Here is a 17,292-nt window from a genome sequence, read left to right as displayed (position 1 = left end):
AGTGGACCGGTGGGGTCCAAACTCTTCATGCCTGCTGGGTGAACATCACCACATCACCTCATCAGCCTCCTTCGATCGAGCAAAGCGTCAGACTTTGATGGTGAAGACCTCCATTGATGGGCACTCAGACTTGAGTGTGAGGTCCACAGACGTCCCCACACGCATCACGACTCCCAAATAAATAAACGAACGGCTCTTGTGTCCTGCGAGTTCTCTCTGCCCGTCCCGTTTCTGGTCCGATTTGTGCACAAGTAACTTCTAAAAGATCCACACGAGTTTCTCACACCAGCGCTACGTTCAGTTTTAGCACAGAAGCAAAATCCGACGTCCTTGTGAATTCTGCTGGGATGGACCTGCGCCAATGAGGGGGCACACTGCGTCACTAGACCCCCCTAAGAGCGAGTGACTCTGACTCGGCGAGGGGGGCAATGAGCAGAGGGGTCCAGTTTGTGATGAGCTGTGTAAAGGTGGCCATTAAATCCAAGCGCTCAGGCTCAGCCCACGGCCCCCACCGAAGCCCCCCGTTTCTGTACCCGCCTCACACTTCACGCCCGGCCTGAACCGTACGCAGACACGACGGATCTTCACCGCAGCCCCCTGCCAAACCTGCAGAGCACAGTTGGCGTTTCAGCCGCTGCCTGCGTTTAGTGACATCGGGGGGTCGTCGTTCCTTCTCCTCAAGCCCACATTTAAAATGTCGTGTAATCCTGGGAACGCCGCCTTAACCTTTTAAACCAAATCAACTTCTGCCCGCTGCTCCCTAGTTTTGTTTTCACTTTCTCCGGCTGTGCCTTTGTAGAAGACGACCAAGCGCCAGGGCCCAGTGTGTGTATTTACAGAAGGTGATGGTTGCTATTTGAATTTGTCCCTCCATTTTCCATCACATTGTTGTCCATCCCAGCAGAATGTCACAAGTGTTTCCCTAAGGGGACAATGAAGGAAGTAAAACCAGAGGACACCAAGCGTCACTGAAATGTGAAGTGTCAGGCAATGGAAGAACCGGGTGGCGCAGAACAACAGATTGGATTCATGCAAAATGCCCAAGTCGGGGTCTCTCCGAGGTGACACTGGGGACACCTGTGGAAATGTGTGGACCCCACCTCCCCTGGCCAGGGGTGATGGAATGCCACCGTCAGTCGGATCTCCAGCTGGAAGTTTTTCCAAACCAACCTGACGGGTGTCTGGAAGGCCGACGGTTTCTGTAAACGGATCCTTCCGCCTGTCGCATCTCGCTGGACTGCATTAAAATCGCGTCTGGGTGAGAATACGCGCTATTTAAAGGCACCCGTGACAACGGCATCCAAATTTAGAACGACTACACCGAGAGGGCCAAAATAAACTCACGCCACCTCGACGTGCATTTTAACGGATCGGCCAATTAAATTTAACCCCTCATGTAAAACTTCGCTTTACAGTTGCAGTATTGCGCCGAGTCCGTGTAACTTGTTCGGAGTTGTCCGTCATATTTTTACATTGACCTAAACGTCAAACAGTGCTGTTTATGAACGCTACATTCCCTTTAAACCCAAATGCAACACAGAAAAACGTCGGCTTCACGTTCAAGTTAAGTTTATAGAATCTCCGCCCGGCCATTAGCAGCACGTACTCATTCTCCAAACGTACCGTCCCAACGGTCACCGCGCCTGTTTTCAGTCACATGATAGCAGCTGTAGCCAATGGGGTCTCCAGAGCGGGCGAGGCATATGGTGCGCACGAGCCAATCGCTGAGGTGATTGGAAAATGTAGTTTTATGTACCGTCTTTCTACAGTGTACGTCGTTTACTCCGCCCCATTCTGGAACTGCAACTCCCATTAGCCAATTCGTCTAGCGCGAGGAAAGACGTGCCGTACGGGCCCTTATGGAGAAACCAGCCGTCGGTTGATGGATCATTCGTTGAAGGGAAGGAGACGAGAGAGGAGGTGGGTGCCAGACTCTTGCAAATAATCGGATGATTTATTCAAAAAATATGCTAATTTCGACGCTTCGCGAGTGTATGAAGTGTGTAGGTCAGAAAAGCTTCCAGTTAGTACGCGCTTGTTTGGTAATCGAGTAGAGTAGAAGTAGCAATACAAACGTTAGTTATCCGTGAAGGTGACATCACGCGGACTGCGCCGGCGCATAGTGACGTCACACGTGTGTGTGTGTGTGTGTGTGTGTGTGTGTGTGTGTGTGTGTGTGTGTGTGTGTGTGTGTGTGTGTGTGTGTAAGTAAGTAAATAGCAGGCAGCGCGCTCGGACGTGCGGAAGGAGTCGCCAGCATCAGGGGGCCTGCCGAGGGTGGGCGAGTCGTAACTTCGTCGCGGCCACTTGAAGCCGTTCACTTTGCTGCTTTGCCACGTCCACTTTTTGAACTACTGAGCAGGAGGACCAACAGTGCATTGATTAGACAGCAGAATCGCCAGATTTTAAACTTCCAGTAAGCATGCATTTGAATTACCAACGCATTATGAACGGAGTTTTAAAATATTACACGCCGATCTAAAGACAGTTTTTAAATTAAAGGAGATGACCCGGAGATGCCAAAGTAAGGGTTGGCTCTGAATTATTTTGCAGGGTTTTGAACGACGTTGTAAAGTTGGTGCCTTGTAGCAGAGGATTAAGCAGGCTAATTGTCAGGCTAACTAACATACGCGAACATTTACTCCGAAAGATCAAAACCTGCACGCGTGCCCTCATTGAGCAGTTCAGAGTCACACATGCCCACCTGCTGCCCCAGAACAATTTCGAGTAACCAGTCCGACAATTGGCATCCTTCTGGACGGCCGATGAAGTCCCATGCAGACTCCAGGAGAAACATTTAAATGCCAAGCAGAAGGCATCCCTGCCAGGTGTTGGCGCAGAGTTTAAGTTAAGGAGGGGCACTGCCCAAGCTTCTGCTGCTCAGTTCTCCACGAGTGTGTGTGTTCAAATCTTATTTTTCACATAGACAGCGTGCAGCATTTATATTGATGACGTGGTGCAAACATGTTGACCAACGTGAAGTTTGGTGTTCTGTTTGGTCAGAAGTGTAACATCCAAGTCATTTCTGGTGTGAGTGAGCTCACCTTCAATGGAGGCTGTGGGGAGAGCATTTCAGTCTGGGCAGTAAACGAATAAAATTGCAGTGTCAATAAAAATAGTATTGCCTTACCCGCCTATTTGTGCACATCAGCATTGGCTTAAATGAAGTCGTATTTGATAACCGACAGGAGATAAGGAGAGGTGAGCTGGCTAACGAGTGCGCCTGTGTGCCAGGGTTGGGGTGGCAGGTTAAAGAAGGTAACCTTTCACTTGGCAGGAACATTTCTGATGCCTGCTGTTTCCCTCTTTCCATTATTAGGGTGTCAAGTGTGTAGAATGTCTGTGTTTTCCAGCATACTAAGGATCAAATCTGTGAAGTCGGTCATTTTGAAACCCACTTAGTCCTAAACTGGGTCACAGGGGGTGCTGGAGCCTATCCCAGCTAGCGTAGAGCACAAGGCAGGAACAAACCCCAGACGGTGCCAGTCTGCCGTAGGGCACACACACACTCGGGCTAATTTAGTGACGCCAGTCCACCTAACCGGCATGTCTGTGGACTGTGGGAGGAAACTGCAGCACCCGTAGGAAGCCCACGTGGAGGTCGTGCAGACCCCGTTTGGACCTGGGATGCGCTCCTGAAGTTTGTGAAGTGTTTGTGATATTTTATATTTTTATTAGCACTTACCTGCTTTGCAGTTCCACAATCCAGAGTTCCACTCCTGGCACATTCACCGTTTGTGTGGAGCGCATGCTTGGCGTGGGTTTTCTTGGGGATCATCGCTGAGATGCGCGTTTTCAGTTGCTGTGATCGCCGAACCCTCAGCTGGACTGGCGTCTTATCCAGGACTGGTTCCTCCTGCCTTGCCCTTAATGCTGCTGGGATGGGCTGAATTTCCCAACGTCCCTGTGGTATACAATCCAGTTTCAGAAAACATGGAGCAGCCTTGCACCCCGTAGCACATTTCACCCCCAGCATAATCTGCTGTTTCACTGGGCACAGACCTTGGTTGGGTTTTTCACGATTCTCTTCCCGCTAGTTAGGCGTCATCGTCGTTTCCTGCCGTGTTTGGCCCTCAGCTTAGCGGGTAGTAATTGTGAACGCTGAATCCCGAAGTGGGCAGTGCAGTTCATTCACACGGAGTGACACTCGCCATTCGGGAATTATCAGAGTGAAACCTGTCTTCATCTTGTTGTTATTATTTGTGAAATGTTGGCACAGGTAAAGTAATTAAAACGATCAAAACAATGGATGAGGGTCAAACCTGTACTGGCACCAGTGGGTGCCCATCACACACACACACAGAACAGGCCAATTTACAGCCCACCTGACACACTGTGCATTCTGGGGATTCCAATTTCCTTCTCAAAGTGCACACAATTACCAGGCAGAGGATTGGGGCCTGGCACACTGGCAGTGCCAGCCAGTACACGTCACCCTAACGCCTGCCTTTAGTGACCCCATGGTCACAGTTACACGTGTTTGTGTGTTCACCTCTTTATCTCATTACACTGATTGGTTGGGTTGCTTTTTCCTTTCATGTCTCTTAGGGTCTACTCCCGCTAGGCCTGTTTGTGCCCACCGCTGGCCTGCACCCACACTGCACCTAATGTTGGTGGCCCTGGCACACTTTCATCGTAACCGCATGACTTTGTGTACAGCCAAAGCAAGATGTGAACACGGTGTGACGTTGTGCGTGTCAAAGTGGTTTGTCCTTGGAGTCGTGTAGGGCAGGGTGGCACTGTGCCCTCCTACAGATTTACTGAGCGGGTGACAAAATGGTGTTAAGGGAGGAATCTGCAGCTTTTCTTGCCAACTACGCTGCACGTCCATCTGTAAGGTGACAATACAAACCTGTTGTAGCCCAAATGGAGCTCGGGCACATTTAGTGATCAAAATTTTCCTGAATCCTACTGAACCATGCCAGGGCACAGAGCAATCTCACCAGTCAAACGACTTGACTTGGGGAGGGGGTCACATATGGACAAACGTGCTCGAGCACGGAATGAAATGCCAGTGTGAGTACACCCTTACTTTGGAGAGGAGTTGTGCCAGTTTGTCTCCATTGGATGTTCTGTGCAGTGGGCACCTGCACCCCATCCCTCCATTCAGCAGTGTGGCAGCCTTTCGATTTAAACGAATGCATCAGAAGAATCATTGAGAGACAAGTGTGGTTCATGCGCCATGGGCAGCGGTTCTGAGTGCCGACTTCTCTCGTATGCCGAAATGGCCACAAATGTAGCGTGCGCCACATGGCACCTCCAGGTCGTAAATGCCGAGGCGTTGTGCTCCCCGCGCTAGGCATCTGCTCGCAGTAGGCATGTTCAGTCTGGCAGGCTCTTCTTTATTTGTGTCTTTCCCTTCTGGGCAGGGTGTGCTGTGCTTTGAGAGGCGAGCCTAGCGCCGGAGCGGGCCAAGGCCATCTCTGATGTTCCAGGCATGTGGGCACCTCGACGGTGGCCTTCGGAGTCTGTGACTGAGACCGAAGACCCCTGGCTTTATGGGCCCCAGCTTGGGGCTTTTGGCTCGTTGCATACATGAGAACTTGGAGGTCGACTGAAAAAGGAACGTCTTCAAATGAAGAAGAGTTCAGTGCCACGGAGAAGACCCCTCACCTTGGAGTCACTTGGCTGTTTGTGTGACTTGGAAACGAGGGGGCCATGCGAGGGACGGCGCCCCCTGCTACGAGTATTTCAGCGCGGCCCCTTTTCAGGTCCTTTGTCATCTGCACATTCGGTACTGCGTGTTCAAGTAGTCGGGACAGTGGGGGACACGTGTGACAAGGGGACGCCACTGTGACGGCACTGAAGGGTTTAGCGGGGAGGTGACAGCGGTGCTGGCTGTGGCCCTCCGATGGCTGCCTGATAGCTGAGTGGCCATCCTGTGAGTGTCCCCTGCTGCCCACCGTCTGCCTGGTGCCCCCTGCTCTCGACTCGCCTTCTTCACTGGTCACTCTTTTTGGCCAGGTGGGTGCCTCGGTGTGCCCGCCCTTCCTCTCTCATCGATGTTTCTTATGTCTTGCAGGTCAAGATGGTCGACGTGCTGACGGCGGCGAGTCCGTCCTTCTGCTTGGCCGAGCCAGCTGGGGACCACGCGTCAGAAAGTCTGATTGAAGAGCCCACGGCGGCGGGTGCTGTGCCCCAGGACTGCTCGGCTGACCACCAGCAGCTCCCTCCAGAGTCGCACGTCAACCGCAAGAAGCACCGGCGGCGGCCCTCCAAGAAGAAGCGGCGCTGGAAGCCCTACTTCAGACTGTCCTGGGAAGAGAAGAAGGAGCTGGACGAGCGGGAGACGGCCAGGGCGTCGCGCCTGTGCGAGAAGAAGTTTGCCAAGGGCCAGCCGGTGGCCCCCTACAACACCACGCAGTTCCTGATGGAGGAGCACGACGGCAAGGAGCCCGACCTGAAGCCCGAGCTGTGCGCGCGCCGGCCGGCCTGGGCCAGTCGCTCAGAGGACACGGCCAGCGAAGAGGAGCTCCTCGAGCCCGAGGAGGAGGAGGACAGCGGTGGCAGCGACGGCGTGGGGCAGGCGAGCCGCGAGTTTCTGCAGCGGGACTTTTCAGAGACGTACGCCCGCTACCACGCCGAGAGTCTGCAGAACATGAGCAAGCAGGAGCTGGTCCAGGAGTACTTGGAGCTGGAGAAGTGCCTGTCCCGCCTGGAGGAGGAGAACAACCGGCTCCGGGACCGCGGCAGTGCCAGCGCGGATGGCACCGTGCCCCCGCCGCCCCCCGCCTCGGGCCTGCGGACACGGGAGCTGGAGGCCGAGCTGGAGAAGCTGCGGGCGCAGAACCGAGAGCTGCTGCGGGAGAACGAGCTGCTGAGGCAAGAAAGGGCGGACCCCAAAGCCCCCGCCGGACAGTGAAGGCGAAGCACGGGACTCCCCTTTGCCGCTTTGTTCGGGGTCTTCTGGGAAGGCGGCTGCTCCACGCGCTGCGCGGGACTTGTTGGGAGCGGTGGCAGAGCCGCAGAGTCCAGCCGCCATTTCTCCTCTCTGTTTGCTGCGGCCACCACTCGCTGCGGGGGTCTTCTTGGTGGTCTTGGCCTTCTTTTCTTTCTTTTTTTAACCTGCTGGCTCCTACTGCACAGAATAAAATGTTTCTTCTGTCCAAGTGTTGTTCACGCTGTGGTGGTCCACTTTCACTTAAAACACACTTCAGTGGTCCAAGGTCCACACTTGTGTTGAGTGTTAATACGGAGCGCCTGCCTGCACATGGCAGGATGTGCCACTCGACCAAGGGAGAGGCGGCAGGGACGAACGCCACAGTGGACGGGGGAGGACGCGGGTCACCTGGTGCCTGAGTGGGCCATCGGGGGGGCCGAGGTCTGCACCCCAGGTGGATGGCTTTTGGGTAAACGTAGCTGGCGGTCCTCGAGGAGCCCGCCTGGCCCCCCCATCCTCGATGTCTGTATGAGGCTGGACGGCTCGCTGCCCATTGGCGCCAAATCTGAAATCCCCTCGCTGCATTCTCTTACCGCTGAACACCCCTCTCCACTCGGGTGTATTTTGCAGGCGTTGCCACCTGCGATGGACTGGCACCCTTTGCTAACTGTCCCCTAATGGTCTGGACATTTCAGTCCTGCATTTAAAGAAAAGGCCTCCGCTGATGTGCCCAATGCGTTAGGCGGTGATGCAGAGAACCCGAGGGGTGCTGGTGACGCCAGTCCAACGTCGTTTATTATCACCTACAGCGAGGCACACGGTGACCTGCTCAGCGGCTGAACTTCAAAGTCGACAACGCTGGCTGTCAGCTCTCGTTTAAGACAATCGAGACCCCCCCCCTCCGTCTCTCTCGACGGCACTTGGTTGGCATGGCTAGTATCTCAGATGGCGCCGCTGGGCACGCCACTCCCTGCAGGACCTTGTGGTGGACGTTCTTGGGGCAGGTCAGGGATGCAGACACTGAGGTCTCTGAAGCGGCCCCCCCTCTCCACTGTCTGACCTCGGAGTGACCAGCAGACTGTCCAGGTAGGGCTGCTCGTTGCTATTGGAGACAAGGCCCACCGCAGACCTGACCGTGATGTGCAGCCACGCAGTCCTACAGCGGGGGGCTTGGCACCCAGCCCCATGGAGCCCCCCGAATCACAGGTGAGCGATGGTGAAGTGCGGCCCCCCCACTCAGGTGCCATCCCTGTCAGCTACTTCCACCTGTGAAGTGGGGCGGGGCCATGAGGCGGGCTTGTGCGGGTCACGTGGGCGGGACTTTTCACAACCCAAAGGCCATCCCTTTAAAAGTTGGGCAGAGCGCTCGTGTGGATGGTGCCCGTTATCGTGGCACATTGCATGTAGTTTGCTGTTATCTGAGGGGCACGTTTGGGGCGAGGGAACGCTTAGAAATGTTTTCCATTTCAGTGAATTGCAGCTCATTTTACAAATGGACTTTCAGAAAGGGGGCCTCACCTGTTGGCACCCACCCCACTGAACTAGGGTACCATCATAAGGATGCCAACTCGGGCGCACTGGCACCACTCCATTTTGCTGTCACTTGGCTCAGACTTCAGACTGATTAATTGACTTTTTTACGATGTAAACCAGAGAGGGGGGGGGGGGTCCTCCATCGACTTTAAATCTTCAAGCACTGTCGCAGTTTGCCTACGGGCACATTTCACTTTTCCGTGAGTCACATTCCAGGACGTTCTCTCTGCTTCTACTTGACTGTTGAGAGCTCCACATACAGTAGACCACCTTCAGTGAGGCCAGTGCTGAGCTGCCCACCGCAAACCCAAAGTGGGTGAGTGGTTTACTCTGTCAGCTGCACTGGCACCAGGTGCTCCTCTGCCCAGGCCTTTTCATTTATGGTGCCCTAAGAGGTCTTTGTGCGCCATGTGTCCTGCACACAATCAAATAAACCAAACTGTGGCCATTGTCCAGACTGGAGTACACGGCCCACAGTGGGCCCACGGGTGGCACTCCTTCAACTCACTGGTGCCCCCCATTCGGCTGTTCCTGCATACTTGGATGTGAAGACCGCACTGCCGCTCTTAGGTGGTCTGCCAGCAGCTGCTGCACTCCATGAATATTAATCGACAACAGCCCCAGGTGAAAGGCGCTATATAAGAGATTGGTGGGCTGACTGCTCATCATGACATTCATTCTGGAGCACCTGGTGAAACAGGTCAGGTGGGGGTGAGGGGCTGCCAGACTGGACCCCAACGCCTGACACAGGACTGATGGGTGTGAGTAGGCCAAGACCCCCACACGCGACTCTTCGTAATTCTTAATTCTCTTTTTTATTTCATTTCTTACAAACAGACAAACAGGCAATGCCAGACACGAGTGTCGCTCTTCTTGTTAAAAAATGGTCAACAATGACAGCATCGTATGTGTGGGAGAGCCAGGCTGGCACAGTGGGCAGTGCTGCCACCTCACAGCATTCTGGGCACAACTTGTGTGTGTGCCCCCCGCATAACCAAAGCGTGGCACATTCATCAGCACAGGCAGGGAAGAACTGACAGCAAGAGCCCCCTAAATCTATCTAAGTGCTACATCGCGCCTTCCATCTCAACCTACCATCGACTTCTTATGCAGGGCTCTCCACCCGATTGTACACCCGCTCTTGTTTGGCACTGAGCTGCACGGCAGGAGAATGTCACTGTCCTCTGTGCAGGTGACAATAGAACTACGGGTTCAGAGCGTCCCATTGGGCCATTCACGTCATCGGCGCCTTTCTTATCTCCACCTCTAGTGCCCTTGACATTATCTACTTCATTGTGCCTTTCACCTTATCTATGGTGCCTTTAATTATCTGTCATCTACGGATCTCTCGTAGAGTTCTTTTCATATTCACGCTATATAGTGCCTTTCACTTACAGCCACTCTGAACTGGATTACCAGGTTTAAGAATGGAGGTTCAATTAATAATTTATTTTATTTTTTTGTATTTTATTTTAATAATGCCACTTGATTTCTGCCCATCTCCAATTCCTGGCTTTTACTGGCTCCCTTGTGCCCACCTCTATTGTCTCGCACTTTGAGAGCCCATCTTGTCGCCACTCCGTCCTTTCCTGTTCGTCTCTTAAACCCCAAAAGTGCCTCGATGTGGTGACGTTTTATAAGAGGCGTTACTACACGTGCCGAAAGCGGACATGATTGTGTAGTAAATAATAAACACGCTGGACCTTCTGAACGCGAGGAGGGTCTGCTGGCATAAACCGCCAAGCCATTCGAGCCACAGCGACGGGGAACACCGTCTGGCCCACAACTCTGCCGAAATGGTCCGATCTGCAGTGGTCTTCTGGCCAATCCCCCCCTTCTTTATCCCGAGACCCTTCAACCTCGTACAAAGTTCTTTCCGACTGGCCAGCTGTCGGTGTGCCCGTCTGTTTGTCCGTCGTACCTCGCAGCGCTTCAGAGGAGAAGGGTCCGGCTGCAGGTCGCAGACTTGGCCTTCCACAGTCCGCCCCACAACCGCCTATAGTCCGTAGAAAGAGAAGAAGAGCTGCTGTACAGTTGTTCCAATTCGAAAAAGAAAAGGAGCTGAAAACGATTTCTGACACGGAACAATGGCACAACAGAACCAGGTATGGACTCACAGAATAAAAAGCTCAGTATATTTAAAGAAACTTTAGATCAATTAAACAAAACTAATGAGATGTACGATTATATACAGTATAGCGAATCCAAGTGTTCTCTGTTTATCGTCATTACTGACATATCCTATTTTTAAGCATATCGTTTTAATTATTTTTTACCTCTTGTATTGTTTCTTTTTAATATTTGCCGTATTATTTCATCTATATTAACTTATTTATGAGATGCTATGTAGAGAATCTGCAATGTTAGTGTACAATATGAAAGGTATTTATGTTTATCGTCGTCATTAACGTATGTTAAATATCTTATCTTAACTTAGTTAAGTTAGCTATTTATAAAAGCACGTTAGCGCTTTCTGCCAAATTAGTATTACATATTATTTTTGTCTTAATTTCCACAGTCACATTTCACCATAAAGGCAGAGAATATAAAAACAACTTTGATAACATTGATTAAATTTCCAAATGAATCCAAGTGCCCTCTTTGTAATAAGCACAGAGACTACAGCATCCTGCTACGTCACCTTCAGAGTCATGAAGGCCACATTGTCAAGTATGCAGGTAGTGTATGTACAGTATGCTAAGAGTGTGTGCTTGCAAACAATACTGACGTTTAGATTTCTGAACTGGAACTTTTTTTAAATACAGGTTAAAAAGCTGAGCATTTTCCGTTGTTTGGCAGGATTTACTATTTACAGATGTAACACAGGGTGTGTCCCAAGTGGCCAATTCCATTGTTGTTTTTGTTTAAAAGTCATTGTCAACAGTTTATTGTATGTCAGTATTTCATATTTTTCTTTGATTAAATTTTTTTACCCCTTGTATTAGGGCCTCCCTAGTGTGTGCTTGGTGTGTGTGTGCCCTGCGGTGGGCTGGGATTGGCTCCAGCAGACCCCCGTGACCCTGTAGTTAGGATATATAGCGGGTTGGATGAAGGATGGATGGATGTATTAGGGCCTTCCAAGTCAGATGAATAGCCATGGCTGTGGACTTTCCATGTTGATGGTATGACCATTTCATATTGTAACTATCATTTTTTGTATGTCTGTATTTAATGTTGTGTCCAGGTTTCCAAAGGACCATTTTGTAGTGTCTCTGTATTTCATCCTCGATGTCCCCTTCAATTTTAATGAGTTGTGTCTCATTTAGTCCTCTCTTCTTTCATTGTAGTATTTGTAGAGGGAGGATTATATCTGGTTGCTGGTTCCCATTTTTGTCACCTTCTACAATTTGTGTTGGATATTTGTGTTATGTTTAACTTATTTTATTATATTTGTTTTTTTTTTAATTTCAACATACTGTCCATAGTGGTTTTGAAGTTCCAGAAACGCCTACCTTTCAAAATCCAGATCATTTTAATGTATGTTTATAATGGTTTGCATAAATATTTCTGTAACATTAAACTCCTTTTAACAACGTGACTCTGCTCAGTCCTCTTTAGAATGACATGCTGGCTTTGTGGAAGAGCTGGTGTAGAATGTTACTTGAGAACTCCAGCACCAAGGGGTAAATGAAATTTAAATTTCCTTTAATAACTCTAATTTAGTTCTGCAGCAATATGGCAAATATACTTATCCATATTGTAAATCAAAGACGAATAGTCCAAATGTTTACCATTATAAACTTAGTGCTTCTTTTTCAAATCACTGAAGTAACTGCTCACATCAGACTGAGCGAGCAAACGCCTTTCTAAATTAGAAGGTACAGAAACAATGGACAGCCAGGACAGGGTCATTTTTTGTGCTTATTCTTTTGGTTCTTTTTTAACATTTCCTTAGGTAAATATTATTTTGTATGTATTGAGCCATTAATGAGAAGACAGAGTAAAGACTTGGCACTACATCTGAAATGAACAAATGTCTTGCTATTCTGTTCCATAGCACTGCATTCTGCAGATTTCAGATCTTTACTTTTAGAAGAAACATCAGCGTCCCTTCTCCAACATCCAGCACAGGACACTGATGAGCAGGTACAGACACATCATTTTATAAACTTCTATAAGAAAGATAAATTCCATTTTGTTGATGCTGGCTTACAATGCCTGTGGTGTAGTGAATAAACTGTATAAAAAGACTTAATGCTTGTCTCAGATGCCGACTGTTAATCGTTAAGCAGTAGGAGTCACAGCCCAAAAGACTAAAATCCTGTTTTATATCTTCTGACAAACTGTAGTACTAGTACAACTCTTAAAGGCCTTAAAACATTTGAAATGCATTGTGTGCTGTGTTACTAATAGTGTATTGTAAGAAACATTGAAGACTTGTAGAATCTGTGATCAAAAGCAGTAATGTTAATAATGTATAATAAATTAAATTTACTGTACATTATTTTTTTTACTTTCCTTACATTCCTTGTAAATGTGGAGTAAAAGGCTATGAGCTTTATAATGACCATTTAAAGAATTTCCTTTCTTTCTTTTTTAATATAATGTATTACAGCAGCATTTCACCGAGGCACAGAAGTGGTGTGCTGAGAACATTTCTGTGTTCAGAGGGCGAATCTCACTCCCTCCGTTACTGTCAATGGACAAAGACGACACTGAGGAGGCCCTTCAGAAATTTGATTTGCTATCTGAATTTCCAGAAGAAGAGGAGAGAGAACATGTCTTTAGACATATTTATTTTTCACTTATGGAAGACATGCATCTGTTTTTAGATTAACGTGAGAGGAAAAAGGAAAATGACTGAGTTTTGTGAGAAAATGTAACAAACATACATGTCCCTCATTGTTCAGTTACAACCTACAATTCTTGTTCTATATTTTATATATTCTTTAACTTTTTTGTAATAAATGTTGCAAACCAACTTCATCTTTACAGTCCATTGTCTTAGTGTTATGTATTAAAATAATGTTTTATAAAGCAGGGCAAGGCAATATTTATTTATAAACCACATTTACAACAGCAGCCAGAACTGAACCAAAGTGCTGTACAAGAAAGGGTAAAAGGAGCAGTTCAAATATACCGTATGTACACATCACAAAACTGCAAGAATAACCAGCCATTACATAAAAGATAAACTTCAAATACCCATATATACATATTTATAATCCTGAATGTATGTGAGCCAACATATACAAACAATGTCAACCTTTTGGAGGGTCAAATGGCAGCAAGAAGAAATAAGACTTTAATGATGACTTAAAAATGGCCTGTGATGGAGCAGACCTAATATAATAAGGAGAGCCATTCCACAGAAAAGGAGCAGCCACCACAAACACCCGATTCCTCCTTTGCTTCAGCCTCGACCTCGGCACAACTAAGAGCATCAGGCTAGTAGACCACAGGGATCTTGTTGGCACATACAAGTGAAGAGGTTCCAAGAGGCAAGATGGGGCTGATCCACTCAAACATTTGAAAACAAGAAATAGAATTTTAAAATCAATTCTGAAATGGACCAGAAGCCAGTGAAGTGAGGTCAGTATTGGTGAAATATGGCCACACTGACGAGAGCCTTCAATAAGCGAACAGCAAAGTTGTGGAATAGTTGTAGGCGTCGTAACAGGGCTTGACCAATACCTACATACAAAGAACTGCAATAGTCCAAATGAGATGTGCTGTAAAAGCTTGGATGGCCTTTTCAAGATCACAGAAAGAAAGAAAAGCCTTTACCTTAAAGTCTCAGCTGGAAAAAGCTTCATTTAACTTCACAATTTATCTGTTTGTCGAGTTTGAATGAGCTGTCACAGATCACACCTGGGCTAACTGAAGCTTCATGATACGTATATGGAAAGGGGTCCAAGAGCAATATCAGAGACACTCAAACTTTCTTAACTCTTGGGCACCATGATCACAGTTTTATTATCATTTAGTTCAAGAAGATGCATTGCCATCCAGGTTTTAATATCATTCAAGCACACATGGAGGGTCTGTATTTTCTTGCTTTGATTTTAGTGGCAAATATATTTAAGTGTCATCAGTATAGAGAAGCCATACTTGTTAACAATGGAGCCTATAAGGTAACATGCCTATCAAAAAGATAGCTGGTCCAAGGATGGAACCCCACAAGTAAGAGGAGCTACAGAGGATGAGAACTCACCCAAATGAATAGAAACGCTCCTATTTCTTAAATAAGATTTAAACCATTTCAGGGCATTACCGTGGATGACTACATACTGTTCAGGGCAGGATATAAGAATCATAAGATCCACAGCATCAAAAGCTGAGGTAAGATCTAGCAGTACAAGAATGGCAGAATCTCCAGGATTAGTAATTGGGAAGAGGTCACTGTTAACCTTTAACAAGGATGTTTCAGTGCTGCAAGAACATCTGTATCTGGATTGGAATTTTTCCAGAATACTATTTTCATCTAGAAATGTTTGAGTTAGGACAAGTTTTTCAAAGACTTTAGATAAAAAAGGCAGTTTAGAAATTGGCCTGAAATGTGACACATTAGAGGGTCCTTATTTTGTTTTTTATAATACGTTTCTGCACCACAGCGTGTTTCAAGGCAGCAGGAACACAACCAGAAATCAAGCTAGCATTTATTAAGGTAACAATACTTGGTCTGACAGAATCAAAAAACCCATTAACTAATCAAAAGGGGACACTGACCAGGGACACTTTGTAGGATTCAGGCGTTACACCAAATCAGACAACAGAGACGATGACACACGCAGGCACAAAGTGGTCAAAGACAGCTGAACACACTATGGGAAGAATCGTGAGCAGGCAGTGACACCGATGACCTAATAACGGTAATCTTATTTACAAAAAAGTACATCTCTGTTTGGAGAGCAAGTTGGGGTATGCAACAAATGACAAATTCCTAATTCAAGAAATGGTATATGGCGATTAAATGATTTAAAATCACTAAAAAATTGATTTGTAATTATTGTATCGACCCAAACGAAACATTTTTAAAGTTAAGTTTAAAATCTGTTAGTTCAGTTCCAAAATAAATAAAAACGACGGTTTATGGAAGTGCAACTTTCAATAATGCAAATGTTTGCATTTCTTTAGAAAAACAAACGATATAATATCTATTAAGCAATTTGAGAGATTCGCTTCACTTTTTTTGATAAGTACATACAGTAATCCCTCGCTATATCGCGCTTCGCCTTTCGCGGCTTCACTCCATCGCGGATTTTATATGTAAGCATTTTTAAATATATATCGCGGATTTTTCGCTGCTTCGCGGGTTTCTGAGGACAATGGGTCTTTTAATTTCTGGTACATGCTTCCTCAGTTGGTTTGCCCAGTGTGATTTCATACAAGGGACGCTATTGGCAGATGGCTGAGAAGCTACCCAACTTACTTTTCTTTCTCTCTCTCTTGCGCTGACTATCTGTGATCCTGACGTAGGGGGTGTAAGCAGGGGGGCTGTTCGCACACCTAGACGATACGGACGCTTGTCTAAAAATGCTGAAAGATTATCTTCACGTTGCTACCTTCTGTGTGCAGCTTTTAAGTATGCTGCATGGTGCTTCGCATACTTAAAAGCTCAAAGGGCACGTATTGATTTTTTTTTATCTGTCTCTCTCTCTCTGCTCCTGACGGAGGGGGTGTGAGCTGCCGTCTTCAACAGCTTTGTGCCGCGGTGCTTCGCATACTTACAAGTGCTCCTTTGAAGATGAAGATATGTTTGCATTCTTTTAATTGTGAGACAGAACTGTCATCTCTGTCTTGTCATGGAGCACAGTTTAAACTTTTGAAAAAGAGACAAATGTTTGTTTGCAGTGTTTGAATAACGTTCCTGTCTCTCTACAACCTCCTGTGTTTCTGCGCAAATCTGTGACCCAAGCATGACAATATAAAAATAACCATATAAACATATGGTTTCTACTTCGCAGATTTTCTTATTTCGCGGGTGGCTCTGGAACGCAACCCCCGCGATGGAGGAGGGATTACTGTATTTATAAGTTTGGGTCCCAGGGAGTACAATTATGCATTAAAATTAAAAATCAGGTAAACGTTTGAAAGTTTAATAACTCCACTTGAAATTTATCAACATTATAGCAGCAGCGTAGAACAAAATTAAGAAAACACAATTCAAGACAAACAATGGAAATGAAAGTATGAACTGTATTAGTAAGCTGGATCATTTAAAAAATTGTTCAATATAAACAATTTAAAAAGTTTCTTTTGAACTCGAAAGTTTAGACCTTCATTTTCATGCCTGTTGATTGCTTTGTTGTGTTATTGATCATCATTTATTTTGTAACATAATAAATTAATGTCACTAACGGAATTTTCCTTTATTGAACGAGGTTCCAGAAATAATGTCAGACATGCCGTTTAGTACAAAAGTACCATAAAAATAATTTCAAATATTTTGAATGATAGAATTCACTATAATAGCAGTTAGAGCATCCACATTCATATTTAGTATGGGGTTTCCTTAATCTAAAAATATGTTATGCCCTCTTTCTTTTAACTATCGAATCCTGACTCATAAATTATAAAACTGTTTTTTGTTTCTAAAAGTAAACACGACAGTAATACCATAAAGAGAAACTCGGATTCTTGCCTCGTGATTGCAGGAAGTCATATTAATATCGTCTTTTACGGTTACATGGTAAATCAACGTTTTTCAACGAAAGCGATGTGACAGGGGACGCACGCGAATGCTGGGGGCGTGGTGTGGAAGACAGGAGGCGCGGAAGGCCGGGGGCGTGGAAGGCCAAGTCTGCGACCTGCAGCCGGATACTCTTGCTTCAGAGGCGGTGCTGAACCTGAAACTTCCATCTATTGGTCGAGTGCGTGTCCATCTCGTGCCTGTGATTGGACCGCAGGCTTGTCAGTCTGAACGGCGGACTCTGCGC

General features: G+C 47.1%; 1 protein-coding gene across 1 annotated transcript; it reads left to right on the top strand.

Moving 5' to 3' along the window:
• The first annotated feature begins 1,807 nt into the window (after nucleotides 1-1,807).
• Nucleotides 1,808-7,094, top strand: LOC114664300 (protein HEXIM1-like). The gene is made up of 2 exons (XM_028818366.2): nucleotides 1,808-1,920; nucleotides 6,023-7,094. Exon 2 carries the CDS (start codon nucleotides 6,029-6,031, stop codon nucleotides 6,860-6,862), a length of 834 nt encoding a protein of 277 aa, XP_028674199.1. The 5' UTR covers nucleotides 1,808-1,920; nucleotides 6,023-6,028; the 3' UTR covers nucleotides 6,863-7,094.
• Nucleotides 7,095-17,292: the final 10,198 nt, after the last annotated feature.

Source organism: Erpetoichthys calabaricus, chromosome 14 (genome assembly GCF_900747795.2).
Source record: "Erpetoichthys calabaricus chromosome 14, fErpCal1.3, whole genome shotgun sequence".
Taxonomy (NCBI): Eukaryota; Metazoa; Chordata; class Cladistia; order Polypteriformes; family Polypteridae; genus Erpetoichthys; species Erpetoichthys calabaricus.
This window is presented reverse-complemented; position numbering and strand designations above follow the sequence as displayed.

What these genes read in the sequence shown, in the direction of transcription:
- LOC114664300 (XM_028818366.2), top strand. Translation starts at nt 6,029, where the DNA reads ATGGTCGACGTGCTGACGGCGGCGAGTCCGTCCTTCTGCTTGGCCGAG.